Here is a 27,336-nt window from a genome sequence, read left to right as displayed (position 1 = left end):
CTATCCATTCACTCATTCATCTACTTACCCATTCACGAACTTTCAGCCATTCAGCTATTGACTAAGATTCATACTGGACATTTAAACTTACGTTACAACAGCTATAGTGCCGTAAAATGGGGCGTGTCCTGTCTTTCAGTGCTACGGCGCTGCAATGGAGTTCTCCGAGGTATCCTGCAATCTGCATTTTTGGAGAAACTGGGCTTGGAAGACCCACCAAGAAATTATGAGCGGCACCAAGGCATGGGAAAGTTAAAGTGGAGCGGCAATCGTCAGTGATTGCTGCTCTGTGGAAGATCCGGGCTTTTGTAGCTATCTGCATAACTCACTTGCCCAAAAAATCAGCTATCCTTTAAGTCACATTTGCATTCAGATTACATCTCTTTGGTGTAAATACTGAGAAAACTCCAGGTCACAATCTTTCTTACTTAACTGAGATAACTTGTGTTTTCAATAAATACCATGAGCAAGTTTTAAATTTTGAATTTGCATTTACTGCTGTATTTGATATGGCCTTGGCTGTAATTTTGAGTAAAATTTGACTGACACTATGATCATCAGCCTATAACCACAGTTGCCAACAGAGCAACATATTTCGCATTTTTGTCTTTTGGAACCATTAAATATGTTTGTTTGTAAAATGGCATATTATAAATGGAGAGATGGTATTGGTGTTCCATTAATAAATAAATAATAATATAGTGCATTTCCATCACAGATTCAATAAGCATCTCTTTTTTATTCTCCAAGATACATATAGATAGGGTCAGCATTCAGAACTTTTGAGTTTCAGCTTTAATTTTGGCCCTGGATGATGTAAACCTTGTGTATTCAGGAAGGATGTGCTGACCCTGAAGAGGGTCCAGAGGAGGTTCACGAGAATGATCCCAGGAATGAAAGGCTTAACATATGAGGAACGTTTGAGGACTCTGGGTCTATGTTCAATGAAGTTTAGAAGGATGAGGGGGGATCTGATTGAAACTTGCAGAATACTGAAAGGCCTGGATAGAGTGGACGTGGGGAAGATGTTTCCATTAGTAGGAGAGACTAGGACCCGAGGGCACAGCCTCAGCGTAAAGGGAAGACCTTTTAAAACAGAGATGAGGAGAAACTTCTTTAGCCAGAGAGTGGTGAATCTTTGTAATTCATCGCCACAGAAGGCTGTGGAGGCCAGGTCATTGAGTGTATTTAAGACCGAGATAGATAGGTTCTTGATTGGTAAGGGGATCAAAGGTTACGGGGAGAAGGTGGGAGAATGGGGTTGAGAGACTTATCAGCCATGATTGAATGGCTGAGCAGACTCGATGGGCCGAATGGCCTAATTTCTGCTCCTATGTCTTATGGTCTATTCATGAGCTAAATAAAGCCCAAACAGCAGTCCAAATAAAGTCACTCAAGCTTTCTAGGACTGCTGATAATCCTACAAAGCTCCACTGGATATGCATTATTGTTTAACTCTACACTGAAAAGTAGACCTTGAAGGCATTATTACACCGGAACAATCGCTCACACAACAAACTAGCAGGGATTGGACGCAGAACCCACCTCAGCCCCAGGCCACTCTGAGAATCTCTGTCAACACTGGCCCCTAGAAGCAAGATGGCAGCCACCTAAGCTTCCATGGCAACAGTGTAACTAGCAGTAAAAAGTGCTGTAAATACCCAGCAGGCCAGGCAGCATCTGTAGTGAAAGATGTCAACATTCCAGATCGACGACCTTTTGTCAAGCTTCCAGTTCTGACGATAGGTCACCGACCTGAAAAGTTAATTCTCTCTCTCACAGGTGCCTGGCCTGTTGAGTATTTCCAGAATTTTCTGTTTTTATTTCAGATTTCCAGCATCTGCAGTATTTTATTTTTGGTGAGCTGCGTTGGAGGAATTTCTATCCTCTGAAGGGAAATGGATCTCCCTCCTCCTCTCGATCACTTGGTCCACAACCTTCAATGTGGCATCAGAGAACCTGGGTGCTTTATATGGATCTTTCCATCCAATTCTCTCAATTTCCCTGTTGCCTGCAGCCAGCATACCCATCCATTTAAGAGGTACTACCTGCCTTTAAGTAGCATCAGAGATGCCTGATTGCCCACCCAGTAAAAAGGCATGTAGCCAATGAGTTACCGTCTGAATTCTGTCAATGAGGTTCCATCAGATGTTCATGTTGTCCCTGCTACATGATCAAGTGTGTGCTACCGGCACTCATTTATAAGGCGTGATTAAATTTCTGGGCTATTGACTTTTACTATCTTGTCTCTTCAGAGAGTGGGAAATAAACTTTCTACTGAAAGTATATAAATCACTGTTAGATTCATTTGTTCATTGTGTTTAACAATGTTATTGAGTTCCGATATGATGCTCCATCACTTTTGAACCCTGGAGGAGGGATCTTATGAAGACGTAACACAGTTGAGTACCAAATATTACTTGCTGTTTATCTGAGTATTACTGAAAGGCTACCTAGACTTCAAGGCAATGAGAGACACTGACATAGATTTAGGATATAAGGTCTTACCAATAAGAGTGATCTAAGATTTGGGAGCCAAAATAATGAACATTAAGAAAGTTTAAAAATCCAAAAAGTGTAACAGCTACAAATTTTTATTTACTTTAAAAGTATTTACGTTATGAAAAATTCAATGTGAAACAATTCCTTCTCTCAATAATATACATGCTGACTGTTACTGGACAACAGTAATTCAATTGGAAAATCGTAGAACCATGGTTTCTCAAGGTGCCATTGTGTGCACTATTGCACATTGGGAATGCCAGATTCTGCTATAAGCACTAATAAGGTGCATTAAATTTATGCTTGATGCATATAAGCTCAGAACTCAAACATTATCTCACCTTTGGGTAATGTTAAAGATCTCTTTATTTGTGGGATCAAATGCTGTTTCATTAACATTGAGGAGTTGACTGATTGTAGTAATTGCCAAGGAAGCAGCCTGCAAATCATAATCCAAGAAGTACAGTTGTATAAGTTTTAATAACCATTTCAAAGCAAATAAATTACCAAGAAGTTCAACATCATCCAGAACAGAGCAGTTTGTTTGATCACTGCCCTTGCTACCGCACTCAATATTGATCCCCTCCATTACTGACACCCTATGGCAGCACTATTTACAATCTGCAGGATGGACTGCAGCAGTTATCTCGACAGCACCATTCTCTCCTGGAACCTTCACCAATGACTGCTGACATATTTAGCAATGTCTTAGGAATATCATTGCCTCCAAGTCATGCATTATCCTTGCTTAGACATTGTTGTCATTCCTGCATTGTAGTTCTGTCGATATTGTGGAATTCCCTGCCTAATAGTATTGAGGGAGCAATATCACCAGAGGAACTGTAACAGTTCAAGGAGAAGGTCAGTGCTTTCAGTTGAACCAAACTATTCACAACCTTGGTGACCAATTTGGGCTTCCAACCCCATATCCTCTCTGTCTCTAAGACTACCTACTTCCACCTCCATAATATGCCCAATTCCACTGTCTGATCTCAACTATCACCTCATGATTCGACTATTCCAATGCCCTCTTGACCAGCCCCCTATCCTCCACCCCTACTGTTGCCAGTATTCTATCCCCCACCATTCCTGCTCACCCATCACTCCTATGCTCACTGACCAGCACCTTCAATTTCAAGTGTTCATTCTCGTGTTCAAATCCCTTCATGACTTTGGCCGTTCCTATCACTGTGCCCTCCTCCAACCATACAACCCTCTGAAAACTGCCCGTTGTACATCCCTGCAATGTTCATCCCACCTTTTGGAGCTGCTTGTTCAACAGTCTGATTCCTAAGCTCTGGAACTCCCTCCTTAACCATTCCTCCTCTCCATGTCTCTCTTCCCCTTTAAGACTTTTCTCAAAATCTGCCTCAGTGACCAAACTTTAGTTACCCCATCTAATATCCCCTCTGGCTTGGTATCAACTTTTTGTCTGAGAATTCTTCTAGGAAGTTCTTCTATGTTGAAAACACTATATTAATGTAAGCTATTGTTGTTCCAATATGTGGGGCCCAAAATTGCACACAATTCTCCAACTGTGGTCTTACTCAGCTTTCACACGGATTCAAAGGAACACACATACGAATATACAAATTAGGAGCAGGAATAGGCCACTTGGCCCCTCGAGCCTGCTCTGCCATTCAATAAGATCATGACTGATCTGATTGTAACCTCAACAACATATTCCCACTCCCCCCCTACCCCCTATCTAGCTCTGCCTTAAAAATATTCAAATACTCTGCTTCCACCACCTTTTCAGGAAGAGAGTTCCAAAGACTCACAACCCTCTGGGAAAAAAAAATCACCTCATATCTGTTTTAAATGGGCGATCCCTTAGTTTTAAACAGCGACCCCTATTTCTAGATTCTCTCACAAGAGGAAATATTCTTTCCACATCCACCCTGTAAAGTCCCCTCAGGATCTTACATGTTTTAAGCAAGTTGCCTCTTACTCTTCTAAACTCCAGCGGAGACAAGCCAACCTGTCCAACCTTTCCTCTTAAGACAACCCTCCCATTCCAGGTATTAGTCTAGTAAACGTTCTCTGAACTACTTTCAACGCATTTACACCCTACCCTAAATTAGGGGACCAAATGCCCTGTATGACTGAAGCATAAGCTCTCTACTTTTGTATTTAATTCCCCTCATAACATTCTATTAGCTTTCCTAATTACTTGCTGTACTTGCATACTAACCTTTTGTGATTCATGCACCAGGACGCCCAGATCCCTCTGCATCTCAGAGATCTGAAATCTCTCATCATTTTGATAATATGCTTCTTTTTTATTCTTTCTGCCAAAATGGACAATTTCACATTTTCCCACATTATTCTCCATTTGCCAGATCTTTGCCCACTCACTTAACCTATCTAAATCCTTTTGCAACCCCCTTGACAACTTACTTTCCTACCCACTCTGAGGAAGAGTCTTATGGACTCTAAACGTTAGATCTGTTTCTCTCTCCACAGATGCTGCCAGACGTGTTAAGGATTTCCAGCATTTTCTGTTTTTATTTCAGATTTCCAGCATCCGCAGTAGTTTGCTTTTATTATCACTTTCCTACCTATCTTTGTATCGTCAGAAAATTTAGCAACCTTACCTTCGCTCCCTTCATCCAAGTCATTTATATGAATTGTAAAAAGTATAGGCCCCAGCACTGATCCCTGTGGCAAACCACTTGTTACATCTTGCTGACCAGAAAATGATTCAGCTCTCTCAACATTATATTCTATACCCAATGGTCTATACAGGTCAGTACCACATCAAACAATCGACTTAACTATTTGGACAGAAAGGTCCCAGGTTTTATATATATACACACACACACACACACGCGCGCAAACACACATGCATTCCAAAAGGTCTGACAGTCTTCTGGTGCCACTGGAATGCACTGCAATTGGATGGTGGCAGGGAAGGCAACCCACTTGCCTTCAATTAACTACTCATTAAGTTCATTGAAGAGCTTGTTAAGGGCCTGGAGAGGGACAGGATGAAATTTTCAAAGTGACGAGCATGAGTGAATGATCTGAGGTAAGTTAGTGCACCCTGTCAGGGGCACTGCAGGGAGGATGTTACTGCTGAATTAAAGTGTTGAACAATAAAAGGGTTACTCAAACTGATATGCTCAAGTGGTGGTACAAAGTTGCCATCATTTAAGCAGAACGGGTCGAGTACCTTGTGATTGACTGTTTGGCCACATGGCTGCACTGTGAGGCTGCTAGGTCTCTGCTCTCCTGCCTGCTCCAATCTGCATGGCAACAGCAAGCCCAGTCATGGCTGCCCTCTGCTTTGGGCAAAGCACTCCCTAGACAGTTCCTGCCTTCAGACAGTGCCTGATGACACTAATTGGGCGCCAAGGTTGCCCCTGGCCCAATTTGGGGCCTTGAATAATAAATAGCATTGAGTCAGCAGTGCAGACGTGATGTGGAGTGGGGCCCGAAAAATGATCCGGAACACGGGTTCCTGGCCCTAATTGAAAATCCAGCTCCATGTCTTTGACCTCTTGGCTGCCACCTACAGATGGCAAGCAAGGAGGCCATGCACTCACTTTGCTGGTTAGCTCAGGCAGACAGTGAAAAGAGGACAAATAAAAGAAACACAAAACAAAGAAGGAAACTTTTCTAAATACCTACACAAAATAAATTAATTATCCTGCGAATGTTACAGAATTTAGGGGCTGAATATTAAGCCTTAAACCTCCAAGAAGCAAAGTTGGTGTGGAGCCGACCCACTCCACGCTAGCCCACACTACAGCCATAACTTGTTACTAGTGGGCTAAACAAGGGCCAAATTGGACTTTTGCCCCTCACTGGTCAGTTAGTCCCATCCTTGGGAGCTGCTGGCCAATGGGATTGGCCGGCAGCTCCATCAGTCTTGGCAATGCCAAGAGTGTGTTAGTGGGCGCTGCTGGGACTGGAAGAGGAAGAAGACCTATGGATCCCCAGAGAAAGGTAAGTCTGCAGTCTTGGGCAGGGAAGGTTTGGACAAGTCAGGGAGGGGGTTGGGTTGAAGACTGCAGGCAGGTAGGAAGAAAAGAGGGTTTTATCTTGAAGGGGTGGCCGTCCCCTCCAACTGGCAAAGGGCAGCCCCTGAAGATAGAATCCTCCCCCTCCTTCCCGCCCTTTGAAAAGATTATTTTTAAAAATTGGGCTGCCAAACATTTTATGGTATGGGCAGCATATTATTGAGGTCTATTAGCTTGGTAACAAGACTAATTGACCCTTGCTTATTTATTTAAATTTGGCAGCCAGCAGCCAGCTTCGACACCTGCTCACCCCCCTTATTTTGGGCATGAGTGGGAAGGTGGTGGGGTGGGCACCCGCCCTATTTTATGTCACCCCCCCCGCCACCCTGCTGAATACACATCTGGTGGAGGCACGTAAGATGCAGCCCCATGACAATCAAGTAATTAAACAAGAACTGATGCAAAATCTGAGTATGAGATTTTGATTAAGCAAAGTTTTCCTTTTTGCTATTATTCTTTTTATGGGATGTGGGCGTCACTGGCTAGGCCAGCATTTGTTGCTCATCCCTAATTGTCCTTGAGAAGGTGGTGGTGAGCCACCATCTTGAACTGATGCAGTCCATATGGTGCAGGTACATTCACTGCGCTGTTAGGGAGGGAGTTCCAGGATTTTGATCCAGCAGCATGAAGGAACAATGATATAGTTCCAAGTCAGGATAGTGAGTGGTTTGGGGGAGAACTTGCAGGTGATGGTGTTCCCATTTATCTGCTGCCCTTGATCTTCAAGGTGGTAGATTTCGAGGGTTTGAAAGGTGTTGTCAAAGGAGCCTTGGTGAGTTGCTGCAGAACATCTTGTATATAGTACACATTGCTGCCACTGTGCGTCTGTAGTGGAGGGAGTGAATGTTTTAAATGGATTGATGAGGTGCCAATCAAGCGGACTGCTTTGTCCTGGATGGTACTGAGCTTCTTGAGTGTTGTTTGAGCCGCATTATCCAGGTATTCTATCACACTCCTGACTTGTGCCTTGTAATGAACAGGCTTTGCAGAGTCAGGAATTGAGTTACTCACCTCAGAATTCCCAGCCTTTGATCTGCTCTTGTAGCCACATTATTTATATGGCTGGTCCAGTTCAATTTCAATTAATCTAAAAGCTTAGGTTCCTGTCTAGCATTTCATTTTAATGTGAATAAAATGGTAATTGCTTCTCACCTCAAATGAGTCCAATATGTCCGACTGATTCAAAACGTGGTGCACTATTTGAGCAGCAAAGCTGATGTTCTCTGAAGTTAGTTCATGTGGTTCTGAGGTCAGGATCTGAACAGCGGTTGCAATTTTCACCAGTTCTTCTTCAGTAATATTGGTGTGTTTCATTATCTGTCGATAGAACCAAACTAATATTAATACAAATATTTATTATATATGAGCTCAATAATTGAATAAGCCAATAGTTAAATACAGATAAGGAAAATAAAACTGACAATGAACATTGCAGATTCATATATCTCTTTCCAAGACTAGTTTAGTTTTATTCGTATTGAATTGGATCTTTTTTGAAGGTAGGTTCTAATCATTTGATTTGTTAGCTTGGCTCAGTGTCACTGTTGTCACCTCTAAAATTGTGGGTTCAAATTTCACATCAGGAATTTGAGCAGATAATCTAGGCTGATACATTACTGCAGTGCAGTGCCTTTTGAGGAAAAGCTGTATTGCTAGAGGCATTGTCTTTCAGAAAGGACAGCTTCTATCTGTTCAGTTGAACATAAAAGATTTCAAGCCATTATGTAAATATGAGCAGGGGAGTTCTCCCAGTGTCCTGCTCCACATGTATCCATTAAGTACTGCTACCAAAACAAAGCTGGGACCATGCTGAGCCGAATAAAATGCTGTTGCTGTCTACATAGCATCCATATCTACATTCAAAAATAATTTGTTGACTATGCAGTGCTTTCAGATACCCTGAGGATGTCAAAGGTTTGATATAAAAGTAAGGTTTTTCCTCTTTACAATCAGGAAGAGAAATCGATGATGGTTCTGCTGTCCTTTATCAATGTTACTGTGTGAATTTTTATAGAATTCTTATTTATTCTAGAGACATTTTAATACATTTTCTGGGGACTATGTGATTGATAATTAAAGTACCTCAATGATGAAATCAGCAACTTTGTAAACTTAGTAATAAGTTAAACTGTCCTCTAGTTAAGGAAGAATAATATCCTTTCAATTTTTGACAATCCTAAGCGTGTTAATTGTCGCTGTTTCTTTTATTTATTTGTTCATGGGATGTGGGCATCGCTGATTAGGCCAACATTTATTGCGCATCCCTAATTGCCTGGGAGAAGGTGTTGGTGAGCCACCTTCTTGAATGGCTGTAGTCCATCTTTTCTTTTTACTTAAGCCATTTTTCTCTCCTTTTATGATTCTGTTCCTCCTTTGCTTTGGCTCAGCTGGCTAATAACTGGAGACTGAGACAGAAGATAGTACCTTGTCTCTAAGGTTCTTAAAATTTTCATTGCAGTCTGTTAATGTGTCATTTTGTAGACTGATGATTCCATCCTTCTCAGTGCATAGGCGTGATGCTTTTGAAATATTTGCTGTTGAGATATAAGTGGAATTTCAACAAGTTCATAATTCAACACCATCTTGCAATTTTTAAAACTGAGGTATAGTCTGTCAGGGAAATACATGAACATATATGACAATATGAAAAAATGGTGCTTCTCTGTCTTGTTTTAGAGTGTCTAAAGTCTCTTTGATATATTAAATTGTGAATGCCTTATTGTTTTTATTTTGCAATCCTTAAGCATTACTATAATGAAGGTTTTACTAAAATTCTGATAAATGTTTTGAGATTTAAATTCTGAGTGTCACAGTCACCAGTCATTGCAAGTAATGTGGGGTTAACCACTTCACAGAATCACAGAATCTTAACGGCACATCATGTCTGCACCTGCTCTCCAATGAGCATTATGACCTAGTGCCATTGCCCTGCCTTTTCCTTGTACCCCTGCACCTTGTTTCTATTCAAATAATCATCTAATGCCTTCTTGAATGCCTCAATTGAACTTGCTTTCACTACACTTCCAGGCAGTGCATTCCAGACCCGTTGTGTGAAAACATTTTTTCTCACGTCACATTTGCTTCTTTTGCAAATCACTTTAAATCTGTGCCCTCTCGTTCTTGACCCTTTTATGAGTGGGAACAGCTTCTCCCTATCTGCTCTGTCCAGCCCCCTCATGATTTTGAAAACTTCTATCAAGTCTCCGCTCCAAGGAAAACAGTCCCAACTTCTCCAATCTATCCTCAGAGCTGAAGTTTCTCATCCTTCCGACCATTCTTGTATTCCTCTTCTGCACTGTCTCCAATGTGTTCACATCCTTCCTATAATATGGTGCCCAGAACTGTACACAATATTCCAGCTGAGGTCTAACAAGTGATTTATATAAATTCAGCATAACCTCCCTGCTCTTGTACTCTATGCCCCTATTAATAAAGCCCAGGATATTGTATGCTTTATTAACTGCTCTCTCCACCAGTCCTGCTACCTTCAATAATCTGTGTACATATACACCCAAGTCTTTCTGCTCCTGCACCCCCTTCAAAATTTCACCCCTTATTTGATATTGTCTGTCCATGTTCTTTCTACCAATGCATCACCTCAAACTTCTCCACATTGAACTTCACTTGCCATCTATCTGCCCACTCCACCAACTTGTCTATGTTCTCTTGAAGTTTCACACAGTCTTCTTCGCAGTTCACAACACTCCCAACTTTGTATCATCCGCAAACTTTGAAATTGTTCTCTGCACACCAAGATCTTGATCATTAATAAATATCAGGAAAAGCAAGGGTCCCAATACTGACCCCTGGGGAACTTCACTACAAACCTTCCTCCAGCCCGAAAAACATCCTCTGCTTCCTATTTTTCAACCAATTTTGTATCCACATTGCTACTGCCCCTTTTATTCTATGAGCAATAACTCAGGGCCCTCTCCCTGATGGGTAAAATGATGCACCGTGACATCGGGCATGCGTCCTGATGTCACCGCGCATCATTCCGATTTTCAGTACAGTGGGCACGCACCGAAGTTGGCTGCACGCCTGCCAAACTGTCAAAGGCCTATTCAGGCCATTTAAAAACTAATTAAACCACCTAACATAGCTGCCCGTCCAACCTTAAGGTTGGCGAGCAGGCGAAGAGTCCAGGCAGCCTTTGCATTTTTCATCGAACCTCATCCACGGGCAGGATAAAATTTCATGAATGATTTATAAGTGAAATAAAGATTTTCATTAAAATTCATTTACATGTCCCAGCTCATGTGACAAGTATTAAATGAATACTTTGCATCTGTCTCTACCAAGGAGGTAGATACTACCCAGGCCAAAGTGACAGACAAGGAAACTCTGTCACTAGAAGGGTTCAAAATTGATATGGCAGAAATGTTGAATAGACTGTCAGTACTTAAAGTTGACAAGACACCAGGACTGGATGAGATACATACAAGGATATTAAAGGAAATGAGAGTAGAAATTGCAGGGGCACTGGCTATTATCGTTAAGTGGTAGACTCAGTGGTAGTGCCAGAGGACTGGAGAATTGCAAACGTTCCACCCTTGTTCAAAAAAGGTTGTAAGGGTGAGCCCAGCAATTACAGACCAGTCAGTTTAACTTCAGTCGTGGGCAAGATTCTAGAAACAATTATTCAAGATAGAATTAGGAGTCACATGGAAAAATATAGGTTGCTAAGGAAGAGCCAGCATGGATTTCTAAAGGGGAAATCATGTTTAACTAACTTGCTGGGGTTTTTTGAAAGAGATAACAGAAAAGGGCGATGAGGATAATGCTGTTGACGTGGGGGAGAATTTTCTCCCCATCGGGGGGGGGTTGGAGGGGGGATTGGGCAGGAGTGGGTGCGGGCGGGCGCGCAGCCAATCGCCACCCGTAATCGGCTGCACGCCATCATTTTATGTGGGCGAGCGTTCCTTGTGCAGGCAGGGGGAGGAGGGAGAGTTGGGGCCTGTGTTCTTTTGTACATGTGCGCGAAAGAGTGCAGAAATCTCCCTGAGGCACAGAGCTGCCTCAGGGAGATCAGTTTGAGAGTCAAAAATTCTAAGGACCATGTGTAAATTACCTTTTAGGTCCTTAATTGGCCCGACTCCTCCTTTTACCACCCTTTTACTATTTATATGTCTATAGAAGATTTTGGGATTCCCCTTTATGCTGGCTGCCAGTCTTTTCTCATAATCCCTCTCCGCCTCTTTAATATGCTTTTTCACCTCCCCTCTGACCTTTCTGTATTCCTCTTAGTTCTCAATTGTATTTTCTACCTGACACCTGTCATAAGTACACTTTTTCTTCTTTATCTTAATTTCAATCTCCTTTTTCATCCAGCGAGCTCTGGATTTGTTTGCCCTATCTTTTCCTTCTGATGGAATATACCTTTACTGTGCCCGAACCAATTCTTTTTTGAAGATAAAAACAAAAAACTGCAGATGCTGGAAATCCAAAACAAAACAAAAACAGAATTACCTGGAAAAACTCAGCAGGTCTGGCAGCATCGGCGGAGAAGAAAAGAGTTGACGTTTCGAGTCCTCATGACCCTTCAACAGAACTTGAGTTCGAGTCCAAGAAAGAGTTAAAATATAAGCTGGTTTAAGGTGTGTGTGTGGGGGGCGGAGAGAGAGAGAGAGAGAGAGAAGTGGAGTGGGGGTGTGGTTATAGGGACAAACAAGCAGTGATAGAAGCAGATCATCAAAAGATGTCAACAACAATAGTACAAAAGAACACATAGGTGTTAAAGTTGGTTAAATTATCTAAACGAATGTGCTAATTAAGAATGGATGGTAGGGCACTCAAGGTATAGCTCTAGTGGGGGTGGGGAGAGCATAAAAGATTTTTAAAAAATTTTTTAAAAATTTTAAAAAATGTGGTCTCCTCTACATTGAGAGACCAAACGTAAACTGGGCGACCGCTTTGCAGAACACCTGCGGTCTGTCCGCAAGAATGACCCAAACCTCCCTGTCGCTTGCCATTTTAACACTCCACCCTGCTCTCTTGCCCACATGTATGTCCTTGGCTTGCTGCATTGTTCCAGTGAAGCCCAACGCAAACTGGAGGAACAACACCTCATCTTCTGACTAGGCACTTTACAGCCTTCTGGACTGAATATTGAATTCAACAACTTTAGGTCGTGAGCTCCCTCCCCCATCCCCACCCCCACCCCCGTTCTGTCTCCCCCTTCCTTTTAAAAAAAATTTTTTTTTTTTAAATTTTTAAAAAATCTTTTATGCTCTCCCCACCCCCACTAGAGCTATACCTTGAGTGCCCTACCATCCATTCTTAATTAGCACGTTCGTTTAGATAATATCACCAACTTTAACTTTAACACCTATGTGTTCTTTTGTACTATTGTTGTTGACATCTTTTGATGATCTGCTTCTATCACTGCTTGTTTGTCCCTACAACCACACCCCCACTCCACTTTTCTCTCTCTTTCTCTCTCTCTCTCTCCGCCCCCCACACACACACCTTAAACCAACTTATATTTCAACTCTTTCTTGGACTCGAACTCAAGTTCTGTCGAAGGGTCATGAGGACTCGAAACGTCAACTCTTTTCTTCTCCGCCGATGCTGCCAGACCTGCTGAGTTTTTCCAGGTAATTCTGTTTTTGTTTTTGTTCTTTTTTGAAGATAGCCCATTGTGCAACTACAGTTTTTCCTACCAATCTTTCGTTCTCGTCTATCTGGTCCAGCTCCGTTCTTGCTCCTTCGAAGTCAGCTCTTGTCCAATTCATTATTTTTACTCTGGATTGCCTATCGTCCTTTTTTATCATTATCCTAAACTGTACAATACAATGATCACTGTCTCCTAAATGTTCCCCCACTGACACTTGATCTACTTGCCCACCTTATTTCCAAGAACCAGGTCCAACAGTGCATCTTTTCTTGTTGGATTGGACACGTACTGCTGTAGAAAATTCTCTTGAGCACAATCTAGGAACTTCGGGGAAGAGGTGTTTGCATGAAAAACAGAGGTGTATTAATGCATTTGACATGTGACAAATGCGAACCTGATATTCTGAAGTAATAAAGTTCAAATTATGTGGATCTTCTTTTATGCAAGATATATAATGATAGAGAAACTTATTTCTAAGGGAACTTTTGTTGCTGATTTAAGATATTGGACAATATTATCTGTTAATACCATAAACAAGAGATTAACATACCAGTTAATGTGTATGGCTCACATTCTTCTTTAGAATAACCATAGTGTCCCACTAAAATTTCACTGAACGTAAACAGTCCCTGAGAAGAATTGTACACACTTCCTTCACAGAAATTGGCTGCAAAAACATCAAATGAAATTTTCTTAAGGTAGTAAAGAGACAAAATGAGTCACGGATTTATATATAAAAAGATATGACTCATTACCATTTCATCAAATTACATCTGTTATTGCGTAATCACTAACTGCTCCAACAGCTAGTTCAATGTAATTTTCACTAAACCATGAATAATTGTCTACAATTGTCAAATGGAAAAGATCAGATATACAGACCAATCTCGCAATGGTCTCCTTTCCATTCATCTGGACATACACAGATTTCATTCTCACAGGTTCCATTGTTTTGGCAGTAACATGACTGTGGATTGGCAGACGAGACTGATGGTGGTTTTATGGAAGAATCTGAAAATTAAAAAATACAGTATTTAAAAGGGGAAATGAGTTTAAAGAGTTTGGCTCTTGAATCTAATAGCTGAATGTTTAGCTTTAATATTTGTCTACACTTACCCGGTATTTGAAAGTAATACTTTTGGTATTCCTTGTATTTAGTCCACAAATTTCACTGCTATACAATAAAAAAAAACAAAACTTCCATCATAGACAGTAAAATTCTGAAAAACAGACTTTAGGGCCTGAATTTTCAGGTTGGCAGGCGGGTATGATCAGGGGGCCCAGGATTGGCAGGGAAACAGGCTGTCGCCCAGGATCGCGATTTCATGCTGGCTGGCCAATTAAGGCCCATCCAGCATGAAACCCGGCTTCCCAGTGGTTGGGAAGGGCCGGGCGCGGGCACCTTGAAGGCTGCCAGTGAAGAAGCATACAATCTGTGTTGTGGTGACGGTACCTAAGGCCTCAGCAGCAGCTGGAAACATAAGGTGGGAGGGCAGGTCAGGTGGGCCATCGGGCCCCCGCTTTTCAGACAAGTGCCTCGCCGAGGTGATTGCCAGGAGGTGTACCCATTTCCAAGGGGTGGAAGGAGGGGGCCACCACACCTGGTGAAGAAAGCCTGGGAGGAGGTCAGCAGCCATGACGTGACGTGGCGCACATGGGCGCAGTGCCACAAGAGGTTCAATGACCTGCTGCGATTGGGAAGGGTGAGTACCGTGTTGGCATGGATTAGTGTGCAGAAGTGTTAAGGGCTGGCTGTCCCCCTGTGGAGCTCAGGTGTGTTAGAGTCTGAGTGCGAACTGTCAACGATACCAGAGCTGGCCAAGGGGGTGAGCCCTGGCTGCTTGGACTGAGTGCCTTGCGGCTCGAGGGCCATGACTCGGATGTGCCCTGCAAGGTGTTCCTCAGGTGGAGTTGGCCAGGCTACAATGGTGCTACAGGTAGAGAGTGGACTAATCAATGCTCCTCTGTCCTTTTAAGAGTAGATGAGCCATAACCAATCAGAGAAGGCACATACAGGTGGAGACCCGCCCAGTGTGCTGCTGCTGACCAGGTTTGAGCAGGACACCCTTGAGCTGGAGAGCTGGCATGCTCCCTGTGTAACCGGGCGTGGAGAGGCTGGGGTGTCAGATGAAGGTAAGAGTGCAGTGCACAGAGGTGAGAGTTTCAGATTGCACAACCATTCTAGTGTAGTGTCTTCACTGATCGGAGCCTCAAACCTGGAGACCCATTGATCATTGAAAGTCGATGGCACCGTGATGGAGATCTCCACTGTCTCACCAGGGTGCCTGCCATGCACAGTGACAGTGTGATGACTTTAACTAATGACACGTCCTTGTTCGCCCTTAGATTCGCCAGCACGCACTCAATCTCAGGACCCCGAAGGGCCACCCCTTACGCCACAGGACCGCCGGGCTTCACCTGCACCTGCGTCACACCTGCACTCTGAACCAGGCACTAGCACAGATACCAGCACCTCGGTGGGTGTTAGATCATCGACTACAATGTCAGTGCACATTGGTGAGGGCACATCACACTCGCTTGAGGTGCAGGTGGGGCAGAGAGTGCTCAGGGCGCTGGCAGTTGGAGGACTGCTGGAGACCAGGACGATCCTGGGTCAAAGAGAGATGATGAGCCTCTGGAGCCTCCATTAGGCAGCAAATGTTTGATGTCCAGCAGGATGTGCAGGAGGATCTAGCGGAGATCCTTGAGGGTCTGCGTGCCATGGTCTCTGTTGTGGAGGAGTCCATGTGGAACATCAGCACTGCATTGACCCTCATGGCCGAGCGCACTCCTCCTCTTATGAGATAGTGATGACTCTCATGGAGAGGCAGCTCCAGGGACAGAATCAGGGGTTCCTGGGGTTGCGCTCGGACCAGCAAGTCCTGTCACAGGTAATAACTTCGGGTGGTCAGTGCCAGTGTGGGAGATGGATGAGGCATCTAGTAACCAAGCTAAGTGGCTGTCCATCAATGGCGAGCAGGGAGGTCCAGAGTAACCTCATGTTGGCGCACGACCTGATTGTCATCTCTGCCGTCTCCTCTCAGGGCACTCTGGATGATGGCAGCAGCTCCTCTGCCCCTTCGCCAGCGACTGTGGCATCTGATGAGGCTGCAATGACTGGGAAGATGCTATGCGTGGCACTGGCTACTCCCTCCCAGTCGGGGCCAGCTCAGGCTCCACAGCCAGAGGACTCCCGCCAAGGTCATTAGGGCCAACAAGACAGCAAAGTCAGCAGGCTGTCTCCAATGCGACTGCCAGTGAGTGGGGGGGCACCAAGACCCAGCACTCACAAACATAAGGTTAAGGCAGCATGAGCACAAGAGAGACTGTTCACGGGTGATCTTCTGTTCAGTTGTTTGGTTTATATGTCTACTGGTGTGGACATCAACACCAGTAATGGTCATGTCAACGTGATTTTAATGTGACAATAACATTAAATTTGCTTTTGTTGTGATGGCCCGAGTATGCTTCACCTTTTATTTTTGGTGCCGGGTACACCAGTATGTAATGCTGGATGGGAATGGCTCTAAACATTATTGCACAGGCATTGAGTGGACTTTAGTTCACATGACAGGAGCATTTCAGACATTCCTGATGGAGGTGGCAGCCCTGGGATGAGGTGGGAGCAGATCTTTGGCAGCCTAGCTGAAGGAGCATTGGATCAAGGCGTTCCTGGTGTCCCTGCCTCCCTGAAGGTTACGGAGGTCTGTCTTCATGCCCTCAACGTTCTCCTCACTGCACTCTTCTTGTGGCTCACTATTGGATTCATCCTCTGTGGCCTGTGAAGCTGTGTCAAGATCCTCTTCCTCCAGTAGGTTCCCCCGCCTTGCCAGAGCAAGATTGTGGAGAGTGCAGCATGTAACCACTATCAGTGACACCCACTCTAGTGGGCATTGTAGTGCACCACCTGAACGGTCCAGGCATTGGAAGCGCATCTTCAGAAGACCTATGCTTCTCTCCATCACTGCTGTTGTGGAGGCATGACTCGTATTATAGCGCTGCTCTGGCTCTGTCCTTGGGTAGCAGAAAGGAATCATGAGGCACCTTTCCAATGGATAGCCCTTGTCACCCAGCAGCCATCCATCCAGTCCGGCTGGAGCACTGAAGAGCCCCGGCACCTGGGAGTGTCTCAGGATATGCGCGTCATGGGAGCTGCCAGGGTACCTTGCACAGACTTGCAGAATCTGCATCCTGTGGTCACACATTATCTGTGCATTCATAGAGCAGAGTCCCTTCCTGTTGACGAAGGCATCCGGCTGACCCGCTGGCGCCTTGGTGGCCACATATGTGCAGTTGATGGTACCCTGGATGTGAGGGAACCCAGCAATCGCTGCAAAGTCTCTGGGTCACTCAGCCTGGTTGGCCTCATCCGTACAGAAATTAATAAATGTCATTACCACCTGAACAGAGCTTCTGTCACCAGCTTGACGCAACTGTGCACAGCAGATTGGGAGACTCCACACAGATCCCCCACTGAGCCCTGGAAAGAGCCGGATGCATAGAAGTTGAGGGCCACCATGATCTACGGCACTACTGGCATGGGGTGTCCACCTACACAGTCTGGAGCTGATCTCAGGCCCAATCATCTGACAGATGGAGGTCACAGTCTCCCTGGAGAGGCGGAGCTTCTTTCAGCATTGAACCTCGGACATTTTGACGTAGCTGCATCGCCGCCTGACGGCAGGATAGTGGTGTCTTCTGTGGCCCCTTATGCCTTGGACTACCTGCTGGCCCTGCGCCCCTTGTGTCTGCGCCTCTCCTCCCAGAGGTCACTCCACTGGAAGCGGCATAGGAACATGTGGCCTCCTCTTCCTTCTGTCCTTCTCTTCCACCTCAAAGGGGGTGCCTCCAGTGGCAACACAATCCCCATTGCCAGGGAAGGCTGTCTGATACCTGGAAGGGTCCACATGGTCTGAATTCTCAGGAGGCCTGGCAGACAGCAATGAGTCCTGAAATGAAGCTTGGAAACGCTAAGAATGAAGCCCCAAACAGTGATGAAACTGCCAAGTACCAATAAACAATCAACAGTGAACTATCTCCTAAACTCCTCACTACTCACACTGACAATGCTGCTGACTCTTTTCATCCCGCCCTTGAATGAGGTTTTGCAAAATGTCGGCTGCTCGCCTGCCCGTTTTGCCCATATGACAAGCGTGAAATCACACAGGCAATGTGAAATCTTGGTCAATTGCCTTTTTAATGGCCTTAACTGGCCTCTTAATTGTTGGCAGGCACGACTCTAATACCCATGTGCGCCCGCTGATTGAGATATCGCGTGAGCGCAGGATGACATTGAGACGCTTGCCCGACATCATCTCGCTTGATTTCACCTCCGATCGGGGCAGGTGCGTGCCTGCCCGATCAGCATAAAATTCTGCCCTTGAAATCTGAGAACGGCTGAAAAGCAAAATAATCAAGATCCAGAATAGCTATCCTGGCCCAGATCGTCTGTTTAGGGTCGAACTCCTATTTCCGACCTTGCTCAGACGAAAACCTTACCTCCCCCTGATTTTTCAGGCCAAACTTCCAATGGAGGGTCCTGCAGAACTCAGTCAACGCAGAAAACCTTGGGAGGGGTGGCAGAGAGAAATCGTGTAGAAGCCACGCCCCCTAGCTGCCATATTCTGGTAAGTAAAGAGTTTAGGTGTCCCAAAGTTTCTTTGAAAAGCTACAGTGAGTGGTAAGGGAGTAGGGTGGGTAAGGTAAGTGGATAAAGTGGTTGAGGGGGTAGGATGGATAAGGGTTATGATAGTAGGTGTGTAGGGTGGTGAGATTGGATTGGGAGATTCGGGGGAAGCTAGTCAGATCAGGGGGGTTGTCGGCGGGGGGGTTGTTGGGGGGAACTGGGGGGTTGGAGGTGGAGTTGAGGGATGGTCAGGGTGGAGTCAGGAGGTCAGTGTCAGTGACTGGGTGGGCTGTCAATGTGAGCAATTGGGGGTAATTTGTTTTATAGCTACCCAAGTGTTAGATGAGGTTTTAATCTGCCAACTTTTCCTGGGTAACTATCCAGGTAAGTAATTCAAAACTGTTCGAAGTCTCCGACTCTAACTCAGAGTTTGAGACTTTTTCAAAGGGTCCTGAGCAGCAGGGGAATTGCCTATCAGAAGTTCAAATGGAGTTTTTGTGTTGGGATTTCCAAGGGGTCCCGTAGCGTATTTTGTGGGTTAATTCCAGTCTCCGGCTGTCCGGAGACTGGAAGATCTGGGCTATTGTCATTAAAATTCCTTGTATTAAATGGTATGCAGCTGTAGTAACTGATGGTGTAGCCACTCCTGCTGTCTATCAGGGATCACGTGATGTTCTTCGTGGCTCCGACAAATTAGCCCTAAGCGTGGGCAATCTGGGGGGAGGTGTGGGCTTCCTGCTGAGAGTCCTGATCGAGCATGTAGCTTCTGAAAAGCTCTCTGTTTCTTATCTGTTTCTTGTTGAAATCTGTCCTGTCCATCTAGTCATTACAGCAGCCATTAGTAGCCCAATTTATGTAATTCTAAATGGGGCAGGCAAACTGTCATCACCCAAATTAGGAACTGCACCAAAGTGAGGTGTTGGAGGGGGTGTGGGAAGGGAGGTGGCATTCAAGGCAATAAAGCCACTTTATGAGCTGAATTGGTAGATTTTATTTGCGAAGTTCCTGCGTACTGAGGAGATGCCATGTGCCATGTAAATGGTGGGTCTTAGGTCGAAATGGGAGGGAGTCAGATCTTTTTTGCTTGAATGCTTCAAAGTGTTCAAATGGGCTTCTGTTCAAAAAACATCAACTGAGAGCAGAGAATTTTATGAAAATGGATTGACTCTTATTTTATGCGCTACCAACCTCTGATTGTTTTTAGGATGAAGCACAATTTACATAAAGCAATTTCTACCTTCTTTGTAATCATAACAACTTGCCTTTGTATAATGCCTTTAGCATAATAAAATGACCCAAGGAGCTTCCACAAGAGTGTTACCAAACAGAATTTAACACCAAGCTTACGTAAGAAGATATCAGGACAGGTGACCAAAAGTTTGGTCAGAGGCAGGTTTTAAGGAGTGTCTTGAAGGAGGAAAGAGAATTGGTGGGGCTTGGGGGGAGAATCGCAGAGGTTAGGGCCCAGGCAAAAGAGAGCATGGTCGCCAAAGGTGGGGCGATGAAAATCAAGAAATCACAAGGGGTCAGAAGTAGTAGATATGTCAGAGAGTGATAGGGCTGGAGGGGTTTCAGAGAAAAGGTGATTAAAAGCTATTTTACACCAAACATCAAGGTGCACCTTCTGCAGCATGTGGAAATTAAGTTAACAAATGAGAAAAAAGTAATAAAAATAAAAATAAGCATGGCCCACGATGCAGGACCCAAATTCAATAGGACCAGCTGCATCTCAGAAATAGATATGAAAAATATAAAGATCTACAAGAGGCACTGCAGAAACTCACCAAGGCTTCTTAGACAGGACCTTCCAAACCTATGACTTCCTAACAGCACTGTGGGTGTACCTACACCACATGGACTGCAGAGGTTTAAGGCGGCAGCTCACCACCACCTTCTCAAGGGCAACCAGGGATGGGCAATAAATGTTGGCCCAGACAGTGAAGCCCACATCCTGTAAAGTGAATTTTTAAAAAATTCACTGAATTTGTCTAGTTTATCAAGTAACTCCCTTTCTACCTTAAATATCTTCTTCTAATGTCATGTCCATTTTGTTAGTCTCCCTGGTTCAAAAACCGAGACAAAGCAACTACTGAATAATCCTGCACTTTCCCTGTCATTATCGGTGAGTTTATCTTGTGCATGCCTTAGTGGAACTATGCCCATCTTAATTTTCATTTTGTTATTGATGTGTCTAAGGATACCTTGATATTCTTTTCATATACTTTGATCACTTCATTTTGTAATTTCAAAATTATGTAGGTAGCTAATGTCAGGTTCAAAGTGTAACAGAACTCTCAGGTTTAATGCTGAAAACAAATCTTTGGAGTTCCATTTATGCCATTAAAGCGCTCGAGTGTGTTAATTCATGCTTTGTAGCACACATCCAGCAAGAAGGCAATACTTGTGTATTGTCTCAGAGCAGAAGGCCAGTGAACATCCAAGCAGCTCACAGAAGATACCTTTACGTTTGATATGGTGGTGAGTACTCATGTATAATACTTAGGCCAAAGAAAAGTGAAAAATGAGGAATTTACATACACCAGAAATGCCAGTCAGCCCATTAAAGTGAAATCCCTTCAAAAATATTCCCAAATTGTGGAGGTATTCATTGATGCTCAACGCCATGTCCAGCTCGATGGAAAAAAGTATGACTCATGCTTAAAGTGGATCCACCTTGCAAAGGTGTGCAGGTTGTCAAAAAAGAGGATTCAATTAGTTCAACATGGGGAGCAGTCTCTTCCTGGGAGTGAGGTACAGCATGCGTATACCATCATGGATGGTAAAGCACCTAGTCATTTAAGGAATGCTCAATTGAGATTGTGGACATTTCAGTGTCGCTTCTCATCGATGTCGGTATGCAAGTATCTATATTGAATTCTACCACTGCTAATTTTAGCAACGTTCTTTCACTCCAACGACAGACACTCTTCAATGATCACTTAATTATTCTAGCTTTGGGAATGATCACGGTTCCAATGTATGACAAAAACGTCAACCTGACATATTCACATTTTATATAGCCAAAGACAAAAGCCTTATGGGGTAAATCTATTTTTGATAAACTTGGCTTCAAAGTTGACTCCAGTGGAGCACACATTAACATGATTGAAAACATGGACTATACCCAACAGTATTCTTCCTTATTTAAGGGATAATCAAGGGGTACTTGTCATGCCCTTTACTGTCATGCCCCTTGCATCGTCATGCCAATTCTGCCAGTTTTACAAAATTCAATACGGTTGATATTTGCAATCCATGTTGAAGTATCACAGGAGCTGAAATGATTTGAACCAGATGGTATAATTGAGCAAACGCACTCATCACCATGGATATTGAACCTAGTCATTGCACAATGCAAAAATGGCGACCTTAGACTAGGCGTCGACATTAAGGCAGTCAACATTAAGGCAGTCAACAAAGCTATCATTCTAGAAAAATATTCACATCCTAAAATGCAAGAACTATTGCATCATTTCATGACTCCTCGGTCTTCATGAAGCTCAACCAATGAAGCTATCTTCAGATACCACTAGTGGAGCAAAGTCGATATCTTACAGCTTTTTTTACTCACAAAGGTGTGTTTTAGTCACACGGAATGCCCTTTAGATTAAGTTTAGCACCTAGCACATTCCAGAAGATATTCCACCAGTCTTGTCAGACATGCTCTATCTATTTGACAGCATCGTCGTGCATGGAATGGACAAAACAGAACAAAATCAGCGGTGCTCGCTTGAACAACACAATTTGAGGCTGAACATGGACAAATGCGCATTCGCAGGTATCCGAGATTAACTTTTTATAGTACAGAGTGACAGCAGCTGGATTAAAGCCTACACAGGATAACATCAAAGCCATTCATGTGCTTCCGACCCCATCTAACGTGATGAGTTGGCATCATTCCTCAGTACTACCAACTTTTATCATGAATTTGTTACTAAGTATGCAGAGAATCCGGAGCCTTTTCGATAGTTACTGCGCAAAGATGCACAATGGAAATGGACAATTGCACAGCAAACAGCGTTGGACAGGTTAAAGGTGATGATAGCAATTCTGCCAGTCCTCGTGCGTTTCATGCGAAAACATATGTCACAACCGATGCGTCAGACTTGGAAATATATCACTGTTCCTTCACTGTCGCTGGGTCAAAATCCTGGAACTCCCTTCCTAACAGCACTGTGGGTGTACCTACACCACATGGACTGCAGCGGTTCAAGAAGGCACCTCACCACCACCTTCTCAAGGGCATCTAGAGATGGGCAATAAATGCTGGTCCAGCCAGCGAAGCTCACATCCCGAGAATGAATAAAAAAAAAGTGAAAGGTGCTGTAGTCTCTCAGTGCTTTGAAAGAAGCAAACTACCAATCACTTATGCATCATGCTCATTGCCAGAAACTGAGCACAAATACTCTACGGGAGAATTGGAAGCACTAGCCTTCATCTACTCTTGTGAACATTGGCACATGCATCTCTATGGTAGAAAGTTTACTTTCTGCACTGATCACCAAGCACTGACTGCATGGTTAGCTACATCAGGATCTGGTCATCAACCTCTACACATCTACAGATAGTCAGATCGTTTTCATTAGTACAACTTTGAGGTAGTGCATCTCACAGCTTCAAGCAACTGAGTAGCTTACATGCTTAGAAGTATTATTATTACAGTGTTAGCGATAGTGAAGCAACTTGCGACATTGACGACTACGTGATTTTTACATGTAACCGTGAATCTTGTTACAGGAGAGGAGTTGAAGGCAGAAGCAGCAACAAACAGTGTACTGCAAAAAGTTATCCAGCACCTGAAAAACTGACTGGTCACTGACGCCCAGTTTGGCTTCCGCCAGGGCTACTCAGCTTCTGACCTCATTACAGCCTTGGTTCAAACATGGAAAAAAGAACTGAACTCCCAAGGTGAGGTTAGAATGACTGTCCTTGAAATCAAGGCTGCATTTGACCGATTGTGGCATCAAGGAGCCATAGCAAAGCTGGAGTCAATGGGAATCAGGGGGAAAACTCTCCATTGGTTGGAGTCATACCTAGCACAAAGGAAGATGGCTGTGGTCGTTGGAGGTCAGTCATTTCAGCTCCAGGACGTCACTGCAGGAGTTCCTCAGGGTAGTGTCACTGGCCCAACCATCTTCAGTTGCTTCATCAATGACCTTCCTTCCATTATAAGGTCAGAAGTGGGGATGTTCGCTGATGATTGCACAATGCTCAGTACCATTTGATACTGAAGCAGTCCATGTCCAAACACAGCTAGACCCAGACAATATCCAGGCTTGGGCTGACAAGTGCCAAGTAAATTCACGCCATACAAGTGCCAGGCAATGACCATCTCCAACAAGAGAGAATCTAACTATCGCTCCTTGATGTTCATTGGATTACTATCACTGAATCCCTAGCTATCAACATCCTGGGGTTACCACTGACCAGAAACTGAACTGAACTAGCCATATAAATACTGTGGCTACAAGAGCGGGTCAAAGGGTAGGAATCCTGTGACAATTAACTCATCTCCTGACTCCCCAAAGCCTGTCCACCATTTACAAGGCATAAGTCAGGAGTGTGATGGAATACTCTCCACTTGCCTGGATGAGTGCAGCTCCCACAACACTCAAGAAGCTTGACACCATCCAGAACAAAGCAGTCTGCTTGATTGGCACCACATCCACAAACATTCACTCCCTCCACTGACTGACAATAACAGCAGTGTGTACCATCTACAAGATGCACTGCAGGAATTCAACAAGGCTTCTGCGACAGCACTTTTCAAACCCACGACCATTACCATTTGGAAGTACAAGGGCAGCAGATACATGGGAACACAATCACCTGGAGGTTCCCCTCCAAGTTACTCACCATCCTGAATTGGAAATATATCGCTGTTCCTTCACTGTCGCTGGGTCAAGATCCTGGAGCTCCCTTCCTGACAGCACTGTGGGTGTACCTACACTACATGCGCTGCAGAGGTTTACGAAGGCAGCTCACCACCACCTTCTCAAGGGCAACTATGGGTGGGCAATAAATGCTGACCCAGCCAGGGAAGCCCACATTGCGTGAATTAATAAAGAAAAAACAAATGGCCTCATGAAATAAAAGAAGAACTGATCCCATATTACAGAATACGCAATGAGCTCACATTGTTGATGACAGCTGTGTCACACGGAGAACATGAGAACATGAGCGGTTATCCCAAAAGCGCTACAGCAACATGTATTGCATCTTGCCCATGTAGGACACCTGAGACAAAAACAGAAAATGCTGGAAAAACTCAGCAGGTCTAGCAGCATCTGTGGCGAGAGAAACAGAGTGAACGTTTCGAGTCCTTGTGACCCTTCTTCAGATTTCCAGCATCCGCAGTATTTTGCTTTTATCTTAAGAGTACCTGGGTGTTGTTAAGATGAAACAATGATCTCGTGAAACAGTCTGGTGGCCAGTAATAGAGCGCCTTATAGAAAAGCTCATTAGAAACTGTGTAGTTGGTAAAACAGTGTTCTACACCTCTACAATTGACCCCATGGCTAACAAAACCATGTAACAACCCCAAGTATATATTTTTGGAGAAGCGCAGGCAGCCCCTTTCAGTCAACATTTTTTGCTTGTTGTTCGTGATCTATATATCAAAATGGCCCGAAATTTCTACAACAAATTCCATAACAACCACTTCAGTCATCAACATTGTGGACAAGTTGCTTACAAAAAGGAATTTCCCGGAGGCTATCACTATAGACAATGGACTGCAGTTTGTTTCCAGTCAGATCATGGAGTTCCGAGCTAGCTATGGAATTCACCACCATCCTGTATTATGACACAACCACAATCAAATGGTCGTGTCAAACGATTCAACAGGGTGATAAAAGCTGTGAGCTAGTATGTCAGAGTGAAAAACTTTTGAACAATCCTTTCATATCCTATTCCCACATATCAATCCATCCCACATTCTCTGACTGGGAAGACAATGGTCAAGCTTATGAGAGGTTGTAACCTTGCTGACCATTCTTAAGTCATCACCACCATCCAATGAGAATGTCAGAACGAATGCAGAAGAAATCGCAAAGCGGCAAGGTAAAGCAAAAGCGTACTTTGACAAGTGAACAGATGCAAGGGACCATGATTTGAAGTTGGATTCACATCAAATGGCCAAATCACGACCACAAATTCACATCATCTCTATCAGGACCAAAGCAGATCAAGTGGTTGCTTGGTACCAATACTTATCTATTGGATGACAACACAGTGTGGAACGCGAGTCGCTTGATAGTGAGCAGACCAGGGTTATTTCAAGGACAGTGGTTTGAGGATCTATTTCCTTTCCTGATGAGCGACTGCAATGTTGATCATCTGCCTCATCGAACTGATGATGCAGAACCACAACCTCAAGTTTGCAGATCTCAGTGCCATCATCAATGACCTTCATTTCCTGAAGACTATTTCTGTACTTAGAGTAAACTGCCACTCTGGTCTCTAAGAAGTGATTTGATGTACGCATGTTTGTTGTTTATGATGGTTTACTTTAAAATAGGTCTTTAATTTTACAGGGGGAAAAAGATATTGTATTCAGTTGTTCAATTGTTTGGTGTTATATGTGTCAGTTAACTATTCACTGTGTGCTATTAGTCAAGTCTGATTGTTGTTACTGAGAAACAGAAACTAAACAAAAACTCAAAGCTGGTAGAATGAGAGATCAGACATTTTTAAAGCACTATATTAAAACACCTGCACACTTTGAAGCTTGTGCTCTCTGCATATCTCTGAGGCGCAAAACACAATAGAATGCTTTTTGGAAATCCAAATACGCTATGTCTCCCAGTTCCCTTTTATCCAGCCTACTTGTTACATCCTCAAAGAACACTAATAAATTTGTCAAACATGATTTGCCTTTCATAAAAACATGTTGACTCTGCTTGATTGTATTACGATTTTCTAAATGGCCTGCTACCACTTCCTCAAAAATGGATTCTAGCATTTTCCCAATGACAGATGTTAGGCTAACTGGCCTATAGTTTTCTGCCTCACTCCTTTCGTGAATGGAAATGTTACATTTATAATAGAGGTGTTACATTTGCTCTTGTGAGATCATTGAACTTCTCTCTGCATTGAACCCAGGTCCTGGTGGTGTTCCTGACCCTTTCAGACATCTCTGTCCAGGCCTACTTCATTCTGGAATTCAGGATACCCCTAACAAGAACAGCTGCTTCTGCCTTGTTCTTTCTTCCTCTGTTACAACCCCCAGAGAGGTATCTGAAAAGTGAGAAACTGCTCTTCAACTCATCTGCGACTCAAAAGTCTCCCACAGTTCCTAAACATAAATCCAAGCATGGCAGGTGGATACAATTGTTTTCCAGCATGAGTCAGCAATTTCAAGAGGCGCAGATAGGGAAAAATTAGTCAGGAAAACAACGCACCTGTACTTCCTACCTGATTTAAATTTACGTGCAAGCTGCCAGAAGCAGGCACCCAAAATTCCTGTGGTAGCAAGGCTACAGAGGACTCCAACCAGCACCTTGCGGTTACAATTTAGACGAAGCATGTTGATCCTTGTGCCCATTGTTGAACTGCCTTTCTTTAAT

At 43.9% G+C, this 27,336-nt stretch overlaps 1 protein-coding gene across 2 annotated transcripts in view; it reads right to left on the bottom strand.

Annotated features, from left to right (window-relative positions):
• The window catches only part of LOC121290656 (adhesion G-protein coupled receptor G7-like), an 83,562-nt gene that overhangs the window by 41,325 nt on the left and 14,901 nt on the right, over positions 1 to 27,336 (bottom strand). Inside the window, exons 2-6 of one of the 2 annotated variants that reach the window (XM_041211395.1) lie at positions 14,026 to 14,154; positions 13,694 to 13,810; positions 8,952 to 9,061; positions 7,680 to 7,844; positions 2,844 to 2,941 (exon numbers count right to left, since the gene is read on the bottom strand). In XM_041211395.1, coding sequence (XP_041067329.1) covers positions 2,844 to 2,941; positions 7,680 to 7,841 — 260 coding nt within the window. In that variant the 5' untranslated portion in view covers positions 7,842 to 7,844; positions 8,952 to 9,061; positions 13,694 to 13,810; positions 14,026 to 14,154. The remainder of the gene's footprint in view (positions 1 to 2,843; positions 2,942 to 7,679; positions 7,845 to 8,951; positions 9,062 to 13,693; positions 13,811 to 14,025; positions 14,155 to 27,336) is intronic. The other variant, XM_041211394.1, reaches the window with a different exon arrangement.

The sequence above is a fragment of the Carcharodon carcharias genome, chromosome 18, assembly GCF_017639515.1.
Source record: "Carcharodon carcharias isolate sCarCar2 chromosome 18, sCarCar2.pri, whole genome shotgun sequence".
Taxonomy (NCBI): domain Eukaryota; kingdom Metazoa; phylum Chordata; class Chondrichthyes; order Lamniformes; family Lamnidae; genus Carcharodon; species Carcharodon carcharias.
This window is presented reverse-complemented; position numbering and strand designations above follow the sequence as displayed.